Source organism: Oncorhynchus gorbuscha, unplaced genomic scaffold, assembly GCF_021184085.1.
Source record: "Oncorhynchus gorbuscha isolate QuinsamMale2020 ecotype Even-year unplaced genomic scaffold, OgorEven_v1.0 Un_scaffold_1129, whole genome shotgun sequence".
Lineage (NCBI taxonomy): Eukaryota > Metazoa > Chordata > Actinopteri > Salmoniformes > Salmonidae > Oncorhynchus > Oncorhynchus gorbuscha.
Genome location: NW_025746001.1, coordinates 190,001 through 201,940, shown reverse-complemented (window position 1 = coordinate 201,940; position 11,940 = coordinate 190,001). Strand labels below are relative to the sequence as shown.

The 11,940-nt window shown below is 43.7% G+C and overlaps 1 protein-coding gene across 2 annotated transcripts in view; it reads left to right on the top strand.

Annotated features, from left to right (window-relative positions):
• The first annotated feature begins 3,902 nt into the window (after positions 1–3,902).
• Positions 3,903–11,940, top strand: part of LOC124021560 (casein kinase I-like) — a 55,922-nt gene continuing 47,884 nt past the window's right edge. For both annotated transcript variants that reach the window (XM_046336699.1, XM_046336700.1), the window contains exon 1: positions 3,903–4,050. In XM_046336699.1, coding sequence (XP_046192655.1) covers positions 4,035–4,050 — 16 coding nt within the window. In that variant the 5' untranslated portion in view covers positions 3,903–4,034. The remainder of the gene's footprint in view (positions 4,051–11,940) is intronic.

Genomic DNA, 11,940 nt, shown 5'->3' with positions numbered 1-11,940 from the left:
GTTGTCACCAATCTGTCCATGAACAGTAGGAAGGATGACAGATGGTGTTGTCACCAATCTGTCCATGAACAGTAGGAAGGATGACAGATGGTGTTGTCACCAATCTGTCCATGAACAGTAGGAAGGATGACAGATGGTGTTGTCACCAATCTGTCCATGAACAGTAGGAAGGATGACAGATGGTGTTGTCACCAATCTGTCCATGAACAGTAGGAAGGATGACAGATGGTGTTGTCACCAATCTGTCCATGAACAGTAGGAAGGATGACAGATGGTGTTGTCACCAATCTGTCCATGAACAGTAGGAAGGATGACAGATGGTGTTGTCACCAATCTGTCCATGAACAGTAGGAAGGAGGAAGGATGACAGATGGTGTTGTCACCAATCTGTCCATGAACAGTAGGAAGGATGACAGATGGTGTTGTCACCAATCTGTCCATGAACAGTAGGAAGGATGACAGATGGTGTTGTCACCAATCTGTCCATGAACAGTAGGAAGGATGACAGATGGTGTTGTCACCAATCTGTCCATGAACAGTAGGAAGGATGACAGATGGTGTTGTCCACAGTAGGAAGGATGACAGATCTGTCCATGAACAGTAGGAAGGATGACAGATGGTGTTGTCACCAATCTGTCCATGAACAGTAGGAAGGATGACAGATGGTGTTGTCACCAATCTGTCCATGAACCATAGGATGGATGAGTGCTGAGAAGCAGTGTTATTATATTGCAACGTTGGTTATTTAGGGAATGCTGTCGTAACAAGTTGGTGACAATGAATACTGAGGCATCCCACTCTCCTACAGCCATGCCAGAAGACGGGTGAGGAGGGACAGCGTTTATAGAGAGACTAGGGAAAGGGGGGGGGGGAGAAAGACAGTGAACGGGAGGGATGGAGAGACTGTAAAAGAAGTAGGTGGTAGAGTTGGTGCTCATGACTCAGACAGCCAATCATAGACAGGATGTGTTTTCAGCAGGAACTGAGATGGTTTAATCAGACAGGATGTGTTTTCAGTAGGAACTGAGATGGTTTAATCACAGACAGGATGTGTTTTCAGCAGGAACTGAGATGGTTTAATCAGACAGGATGTGTTTTCAGCAGGAACTGAGCTGGTTTAATCAGACAGGATGTGTTTTCAGCAGGAACTGAGATGGTTTAATCAGACAGGATATGTTTTCAGCAGGAACTGAGATGGTTTAATCACAGACAGGATGTGTTTTCAGCAGGAACTGAAATGGTTTAATCAGACAGGATGTGTTTTCAGCAGGAACTGAGCTAGTTTAATCAGACAGGATGTGTTTTCAGCAGGAACTGAGATGGTTTAATCAGACAGGATGTGTTTTCAGCAGGAACTGAGATGGTTTAATCACAGACAGGATATGTTTTCAGCAGGAACTGAGATGGTTTAATCAGACAGGATGTGTTTTCAGCAGGAACTGAGATGGTTTAATCACAGACAGGATGTGTTTTCAGCAGGAACTGAGATGGTTTAATCACAGACAGGATGTGTTTTCAGCAGGAACTGAGATGTTTAATCAGACATGATGTGTTTTCAGCAGGAACTGAGATGGTTTAATCAGACAGAATGTGTTTTCAGCAGGAACTGAGATGTTTAATCAGACAGGATGTGTTTTCAGCAGGAACTGAGATGGTTTAATCAGACAGGATGTGTTTTCAGCAGGAACTGAGATGGTTTAATCAGACAGGATGTGTTTTCAGCAGGAACTGAGATGGTTTAATCAGACAGGATGTGTTTTCAGCAGGAACTGAGATGGTTTAATCACAGACAGGATGTGTTTTCAGCAGGAACTGAGATGGTTTAATCAGACAGGATGTGTTTTCAGCAGGAACTGAGATGGTTTAATCACAGACAGGATGTGTTTTCAGCAGGAACTGAGATGGTTTAATCACAGACAGGATGTGTTTTCAGCAGGAACTGAGATGGTTTAATCAGACAGGATGTGTTTTCAGTAGGAACTGAGCTGGTTTAATCAGACAGGATGTGTTTTCAGCAGGAACTGAGATGGTTTAATCAGACAGGATATGTTTTCAGCAGGAACTGAGATGGTTTAATCACAGACAGGATGTGTTTTCAGCAGGAACTGAAATGGTTTAATCAGACAGGATGTGTTTTCAGCAGGAACTGAGCTGGTTTAATCAGACAGGATGTGTTTTCAGCAGGAACTGAGATGGTTTAATCAGACAGGATGTGTTTTCAGCAGGAACTGAGATGGTTTAATCACAGACAGGATATGTTTTCAGCAGGAACTGAGATGGTTTAATCAGACAGGATGTGTTTTCAGCAGGAACTGAGATGGTTTAATCACAGACAGGATGTGTTTTCAGCAGGAACTGAGATGGTTTAATCACAGACAGGATGTGTTTTCAGCAGGAACTGAGATGTTTAATCAGACATGATGTGTTTTCAGCAGGAACTGAGATGGTTTAATCAGACAGAATGTGTTTTCAGCAGGAACTGAGATGTTTAATCAGACAGGATGTGTTTTTCAGCAGGAACTGAGATGGTTTAATCAGACAGGATGTGTTTTCAGCAGGAACTGAGATGGTTTAATCAGACAGGATGTGTTTTCAGCAGGAACTGAGATGGTTTAATCAGACAGGATGTGTTTTCAGCAGGAACTGAGATGGTTTAATCACAGACAGGATGTGTTTTCAGCAGGAACTGAGATGGTTTAATCACAGACAGGATGTGTTTTCAGCAGGAACTGAGATGGTTTAATCAAGGTCCCGATGTGTTTCTGTAGGGCCGTGTTTGATTGACACTGGGATGGCTTGGGCTACTCATACATTTACTGATGAGTAAATGATTGAGGTATTTGTTTTCTAATGAAGTGGATTATAATGCGATGATACTGTCGGGTTGGGTGATTTATCAAATTAATTCAAATGACTGTTTTTGCGCGATGTTCACCATACTTGTATCGCAAAATCATTTTTTTGTGTATTTTTGGTTTTTATGAGTGTTTTATGTCCACTTGTTCTCGTGTCTTCTTGGTCTCGTTCGCTCCTTCTCTGCTGTGAACCTTCCCATTTACACCAGAGATCTCGATATAATGGCGAGAGGCTCATGTTTCCGCCCCTAACAATGGGAGTCGTTGTCCCAAAGGTGGAAAGGCAGGCGACAAGCTGAGTTCCAAAATAAGCGCATTGGGCTTATTTTTGGACAGATTTTTGTCGAGAGTGAAACCTCTTGCTTCTCCTCTTTCTCTATAGTTTACATGCACACCCTAAGCCCCTCCCTCTGTCACTTACAAAAAAACAAAATTAACATTTCAAACCAACCCCTGTTTATGTCTCAACTCCTCAGATTGAGAGCAGACACTACTGCCACAGGAGTATCAATGAACATTGATTGTGGTAAAGGAATGCCCAACTCGTCTCACGTGCATTACAGTATCACATATCGCCTGCAGCATTTTAGTCAAATAAAGACCGTTATACTGGCTGTTTTAGTCTGTGTTTTATAAAAAAACACTTATACAAGGAATTGTCAACTCGTTCTCATTCTGATAAATCAGGTAGGACACTTGATTTCAACATCTGAACGAAGTGGACAGGATAACATGCTGCTCAAACAGCTGGAGATGTACAGAAGGGTGTGTTCATCACAATCTGTTCTACCTGGTTAGCTAGCAGATCTCTCTCTCATTCACTCGCTCTCTCCGATGTTGGCTAGCAGATAGATCCAAGTTGGCTAAGTGAGCCTATGATCCCATTGCGTGTAATTCGGCTACAACATCTGGTCTGTGAATATTTCCACTTCGTGATGTGTGGTGGAGTTGTAGTGCAAGACGTGTTCGGTAACAAATCCAGTTTCTTAAGGAATCCTGCAAGCTTTCTTTCTTAAAGATAGTCAATGAAGAAGTGGATCAATTCTGAGTGTTTAATATGTAATCTGTTTGTATTTCTCTCTAGGTACTGATATCTCGGTAGGAGAGGAGGTGGCCATCAAGCTAGAATGTGTGAAGACCAAACACCCGCAGCTCCACATCGAGAGCAAGATCTACAAGATGATGCAGGGAGGAGGTACGACACTACACCATTTATCTGTCCTACCAACCTACCAGCTCTCATCTAGATCACTGTAACTGGCCCAGTGGTCATCCTACCAGCTCTCATCTAGATCACTGTAACTGGCCTAGTGGTCATCCTACCAGCTCTCATCTAGATCACTGTAACTGGCCCAGTGGTCATCCTACCAGCTCTCATCTAGATCACTGTAACTGGCCTAGTGGTCATCCTACCAGCTCTCATCTAGATCACTGTAACTGGCCTAGTGGTCATCCTACCAGCTCTCATCTAGATCACTGTAACTGGCCTAGTGGTCATCCTACCAACCTAGTGGTCATCCTACCAGCTCTCATCTAGATCACTGTAACTGGCCTAGTGGTCATCCTACCAACCTAGTGGTCATCCTACCAGCTCTCATCTAGATCACTGTAACTGGCCCAGTGGTCATCCTACCAGCTCTCATCTAGATCACTGTAACTGGCCCAGTGGTCATCCTACCAGCTCTCATCTATATCACTGTAACTGGCCTAGTGGTCATCCTACCAGCTCTCATCTAGATCACTGTAACTGGCCTAGTGGTCATCCTACCAGCTCTCATCTAGATCACTGTAACTGGCCTAGTGGTCATCCTACCAGCTCTCATCTAGATCACTGTAACTGGCCCAGTGGTCATCCTACCAGCTCTCATCTAGATCACTGTAACTGGCCCAGTGGTCATCCTACCAGCTCATCTAGATCACTGTAACTGGCCCAGTGGTCATCCTACCAGCTCATCTAGATCACTGTAACTGGCCCAGTGGTCATCCTACCAGCTCTCATCTAGATCACTGTAACTGTCCTAGTGGTCATCCTACCAACCTAGTGGTCATCCTACCAACCTAGTGGTTATCCTACCAGCTCTCATCGAGATCACTGTAACTGTCCTAGTGGTCATCCTACCAACCTAGTGGTCATCCTACCAACCTAGTGGTCATCCTACCAACCTAGTGGTCATCCTACCAGCTCTCATCGAGATCACTGTAACTGGCCTAGTGGTCATCCTACCAACCTAGTGGTCATCCTACCAACCTAGTGGTCATCCTACCAACCTAGTGGTCATCCTACCAGCTCTCATCTAGATCACTGTAACTGGCCTAGTGGTCATCCTACCAACCTAGTGGTCATCCTACCAACCTAGTGGTCATCCTACCAGCTCTCATCTAGATCACTGTAACTGGCCTAGTGGTCATCCTACCAGCTCTGATCTACTCAAAGTAGGTGGACACCCCTTCAAATGAGTGGATTTGGCTATTTCAGGTCAACCTTCCGGAGACACTATCCTTTCTCTCTGTCATCTCCCCTCTGTCCTTTCTCTCTGTCATCTATAATAATAATATAATATATGCCATTTAGCAGACGCTTTTATCCAAAGCGACTTACAGTCACGTGTGCATACATTCTACATCTCCCCTCTGTCCTTTCTCTCTGTCATCTCCCCTCTATCCTTCCTCTGTCATCTCCCCTCTATCCTTCCTCTGTCATCTCCCCTCTATCCTTCCTCTCTGTCATCTCCCCTCTATCCTTCCTCTCTGTCATCTCCCCTCTATCCTTCCCCCTTTATCATCTCCCCTCTTATCCTTCCCCCTTTATCATCTCCCCTCTTATCCTTCCCCCTTTATCATCTCCCCTCTATCCTTTCTCTCTGTCATCTCCCCTCTATCCTTTCTCTCTGTCATCTCCCCTCTTATCCTTTCTCTCTGTCATCTCCCTTCTATCCTTTCTCTCTGTCATCTCCCCTCTATCCTTTCTCTCTGTCATCTCCCCTCTATCCCCTATCCTCTGTCATCTCCCCTCTATCCTTTCTCTCTGTCATCTCCCCTCTATCCTTTCTCTCTGTCATCTCCCCTCTATCCTTTCTCTCTGTCATCTCCCCTCTATCCCCTATCCTCTGTCATCTCCCCTCTATCCTTTCTCTCTGTCATCTCCCCTCTATCCTTTCTCTCTGTCATCTCCCCTCTATCCCCTATCCTCTGTCATCTCCCCTCTATCCTTTCTCTCTGTCATCTCCCCTCTGTCCTTTCTCTCTGTCATCTCCCCTCTATCCCCTATCCTCTGTCATCTCCCCTCTATCCTTTCCCTCTCGCTCTCTCCCACCCTCTCTCTGGCCAGATGGTGTGTGCGCCTGGGGAGGAGAGGGTGGAATAGACGGAAGGGGAAGGAGGGAGGTGTGGGGGAGGGGCAGAGCGCTGCATTCCTCTTCTCTGGGGCGCCATCCCTCCATCCTCCAGCTCATGAATATTCATACAGTGTGTGTGCGTGGTAAAATGAGCCTCCGGTGTAGCAGCAAGAACAAAGCACAACCATGTATTATATGATCAAACAGAGATGACGCATTGCTGCACGACCATCATTATTATCCCCATATGCCCCATTATCCTACTGACCACTGGGTCAATACACACCATGGTCCCCATTATCCTACTGACCACTGGGTCATTGCTGCACGACCATCATTATTATCCCCATATGCCCCATTATCCTACTGACCACTGGGTCATTGCTGCACGACCATCATTATTATCCCCATATTCCCCATTATCCTACTGACCACTGGGTCAATACACACCATAGTCCTCATTATCCTACTGACCACAGGGTCAATACACACCATAGTCCCCATTATCCTATTGACCACTGGGTCAATACACACCATAGTCCCCATTATCCTACTGACCACTGGGTCAATACACACCATAGTCCTCATTACCCTACTGACCACTGAGGCAATACACACCATATTCCCCATTATCCTACTGACCACTGAGGCAATACACACCATAGTCCCCATTATCCTACTGACCACTGAGGCAATACACACACCATAGTCCTCATTATCCTACTGACCACTGGGTCAATACACACCATAGTCCCCATTATCCTACTGACCACTGAGGCAATACACACACCATAGTCCTCATTATCCTACTGACCACTGAGGCAATACACACACCATAGTCCTCATTATCCTACTGACCACTGAGGCAATACACACACCATAGTCCTCATTATCCTACTGACCACTGAGGCAATACACACCATAGTCCCCATTATCCTACTGACCACTGGGTCAATACACACCATAGTCCCCATTATCCTACTGACCACTGGGTCAATACACAGTCCTCATTACCCTACTGACCACTGAGGCAATACACACCATATTCCCCATTATCCTACTGACCGCTGGGTCAACACACACCATAGTCCTCATTATCCTACTGACCACTGGGTCAATACACACCATAGTCTCCATTATCCTACTGACCACTGGGTCAATACACACCATAGTCCTCATTACCCTACTGACCACTGGGTCAATGCTGCACGACCATCATTATTATCCCCATATTCCCCATTATCCTACTGACCACTGGGTCAACACACACAATAGTCCTCATTACCCTACTGACCACTGATCACTGGGTCAATACACACCATAGTCCTCATTACCCTACTGACCAGTGGGTCAATACACACCATAGTCCTCATTACCCTACTGACCACTGGGTCAATACACACCATAGTCCTCATTACCCTACTGACCACTGGGTCAATACACACCATAGTCCTCATTATCCTACTGACCACTGGGTCAATACACACCATAGTCCTCATTACCCTACTGACCACTGAGGCAATACACACCATATTCCCCATTATCCTACTGACCACTGGGTCAATACACACCATAGTCCTCATTACCCTACTGACCACTGGGTCAATGCTGCACGACCATCATTATTATCCCCATATTCCCCATTATCCTACTGACCACTGGGTCAACACACACAATAGTCCTCATTACCCCACTGACCACTGGGTCAATACACACCATAGTCCCCATTACCCTACTGACCACTGGGTCAATACACACCATAGTCCCCATTATCCTACTGACCACTGGGTCAATACACACCATAGTCCTCATTACCCTACTGACCACTGGGTCAATACACACCATAGTCCCCATTATCCTACTGACCACTGGGTCAATACACACCATAGCCCTCATTACCCTACTGACCACTGGGTCAATACACACCATAGTCCTCATTACCCTACTGACCACTGGGTTAATACACACCATAGTCCTCATTACCCTACTGACCACTGAGGCAATACACACCATATTCCCCATTATCCTACTGACCACTGGGTTAATACACACCATAGTCCTCATTACCCTACTGACCAGTGGGTCAATACACACCATAGTCCTCATTACCCTACTGACCAGTGGGTCAATACACACCATAGTCCTCATTACCCTACTGACCACTGGGTCAATACACACCATAGTCCTCATTACCCTACTGACCACTGGGTCAATACACACCATAGTCCTCATTATCCTACTGACCACTGGGTCAATACACACCATAGTCCTCATTACCCTACTGACCAGTGGGTTAATACACACCATGTTACTCTATCAATATTGGCTAATCAGTATGATATATATATATATATATTGCTTTATCATTTAGCTCTACGGTAGGAAACGGACTGAAACAGGGAGGGACTACCTGAACTTGTCCAATAAGAAACACAACATTGTTGTTGCAATATGTTTTGGTAGGTTTTACCCTAATGAATACATCCCAGGTTCTGGAACAGAACCAGATGGGAGGAAGCTATTTTAGACTCCAGTTCCGTCCCATATGGCACCCTATTCCCTACATAGTGCACTACTCCTGACCAGAGCTCTATGGCACCATATTCCCTACATAGTGCACTACTCCTGACCAGAGCTCTATGGCACCATATTCCCTACATAGTGCACTACTCCTGACCAGAGATCTATGCACCCTATTCCCTATATAGTGCACTACTTTTGACCAGAGCTCTATGGCACCCTATTCCCTACATAGTGCACTACTCCTGACCAGAGATCTATGCACCCTATTCCCTATATAGTGCACTACTTTTGACCAGAGCTCTATGGCACCCTATTCCCTACACAGTGCACTACTCCTGACCAGAGATCTATGCACCCTATTCCCTATATAGTGCACTACTTTTGACCAGAGCTCTATGGCACCCTATCCCCTACATAGTGCACTACTTTTGACCAGGGCCCTATAGTGGTCTGATCAGAATGAGTGCAGTATATAGGGACTAGGGTGCCATATGGGATATAGACAGGCTATTTAGTGCTGAGTGACCCTACAGGTCCTTAGATGGACACTGTACATTCTGCTGCTTAATATATCCAGTGGTCTGGTCTATGTAGTCTAAGGTTGAGCTGCTTCTAAATATATTATGTTGCTGTATCAGTATGGGGGTTCCCGAGTGGCGCAGCGGTCTAAGACACTAGAGGTGTCACTACAGACCCTGGTTCGATCCCGGGCTGTATCACAACCGTCCGTAATCTGGAGTCCCACAGGCCGTCCCACAATTTGGCCCAGCGTCGTCCGGGCTAGGGGGGGGGGTTGGCCGGGGTAGGTCCGTCATTATAAATAAGAATTTGTTCTTAACTGACTTGCCCAGTTAAATAAATATAAAAATATAATATTAAATCCCTTGTCTGCGGATCTCAAAATATGAACATAAAAAATAATTCTTATCTCTATGAACAGCAGATTAAACACATTTTGGGCAATGGATCTGTGAATACATTTAGAGGGTGAATACAATGCAATATTATTAATGGATCTGTGAATACATTTAGAGGGTGAATACAATGCAATATTATTAATGGATCTGTGAATACATTTAGAGGGTGAATACAATGCAATATTATTAATGGATCTGTGAATACATTTAGAGGGTGAATACAATGCAATATTATTAATGGATCTGTGAATACATTTAGAGGGTGAATACAATGCAATATTATTAATGGATCTGTGAATACATTTAGAGGGTGAATACAATGCAATATTATTAATGGATCTGTGAATACATTTAGAGGGTGAATACAATGCAATATTATTAATGGATCTGTGAATACATTTAGAGGGTGAATACAATGCAATATTATTAATGGATCTGTGAATACATTTAGAGGGTGAATACAATGCAATATTATTAATGGATCTGTGAATACATTTAGAGGGTGAATACAATGCAATATTATTAATGGATCTGTGAATACATTTAGAGGGTGAATACAATGCAATATTATTAATGGATCTGTGAATACATTTAGAGGGTGTAATACAATGCAATATTATTAATGGATCTGTGAATACATTTAGAGGGTGTAATACAATGCAATATTATTAATGGATCTGTGAATACATTTAGAGGGTGAATACAATGCAATATTATTAATGGATCTGTGAATACATTTAGAGGGTGAATACAATGCAATATTATTAATGGATCTGTGAATACATTTAGAGGGTGAATACAATGCAATATTATTAATGGATCTGTGAATACATTTAGAGGGTGAATACAATGCAATATTATTAATGGATCTGTGAATACATTTAGAGGGTGAATACAATGCAATATTATTAATGGATCTGTGAATACATTTAGAGGGTGAATACAATGCAATATTATTAATGGATCTGTGAATACATTTAGAGGGTGAATACAATGCAATATTATTAATGGATCTGTGAATACATTTAGAGGGTGAATACAATGCAATATTATTAATGGATCTGTGAATACATTTAGAGGGTGAATACAATGCAATATTATTAATGGATCTGTGAATACATTTAGAGGGTGAATACAATGCAATATTATTAATGGATCTGTGAATACATTTAGAGGGTGAATACAATGCAATATTATTAATTTACAGTAGTCTGTTCTTAACCCTGGGCAACATGGGCCTGGGAGGCTCACAGAGATATTAGTATCTACAGTATTCTGTTCTTAACCCTGGGCAACATGGGCCTGGGAGGCTCACAGAGATATTAGTATCTACAGTATTCTGTTCTTAACCCTGGGCAACATGGGTCCGGGAGGCTCACAGAGATATTAGTATCCACAGTACTCCACAAATTTTCAATTTTTCAACTCAATATTTATTTTATTCCACAATTATTAATATATATATATTTTTATTTATTTATTTATTTACATAAAAGCACTGTAATTTAAAGCTAGAATCCTTAGTTGCTACATCCATCTTTGGTATGGCAAACCCTGATGTACCTACTTGATTCTTGAAGAATATAACTTATAAGTGCTTCATGAGCTTAGTTCAACTGTGGTACCCCATCAGAACCCAGAATACAACCTGGTTTTACTCCAATGTTTGGAAACAAAGTAAACTAACACTGTGGAGCCTCAAAACATAGTTAAAACTATACTGTTGATATCATGGATGGTCAGTCCTTACATCCATAGCTCTGTCTAATTTAATGGCTATATTTCTCCAGGCCCATCCCTCAGCTTTTTACCAAAACCGAGACTTTGCAGGAAATTAGCTTGAAAACTGCCACATTTTTCTCTTCTTTTAAAAAAGGTTCCTTCTCAGCGTGTGAAACTTGGATCGTCCAGCCCTGCGCTGCCAAAGTCCTAGTTGAACCCCTCGTATGCTATTTCTGTCTCACTGGAGTTATGAGGGTGTCCCTGGCCCCAACAAGTTGGAGAACCCCTTATCTAGCGTTTTCAACTGTAGCCTATATACAGGCTGCTGCTGCTGCTAAAAACAGCCCCCTGGTGTGGTGTCCTGCTCGTTGGAGATGGTCTATGTGCTGCTGTTAGCCTGGCTAACACACACTCTGCCTGGCTAGCCCATATACGTCTCCTCCAGCTTCCAGAACACACTCTGCCTGGCTAGCCCATATACGTCTCCTCCAGCTTCCAGAACACACTCTGCCTGGCTAGCCCATATACGTCTCCTCCAGCTTCCAGAACACACTCTGCCTGGCTAGCCCATATACGTCTCCTCCAGCT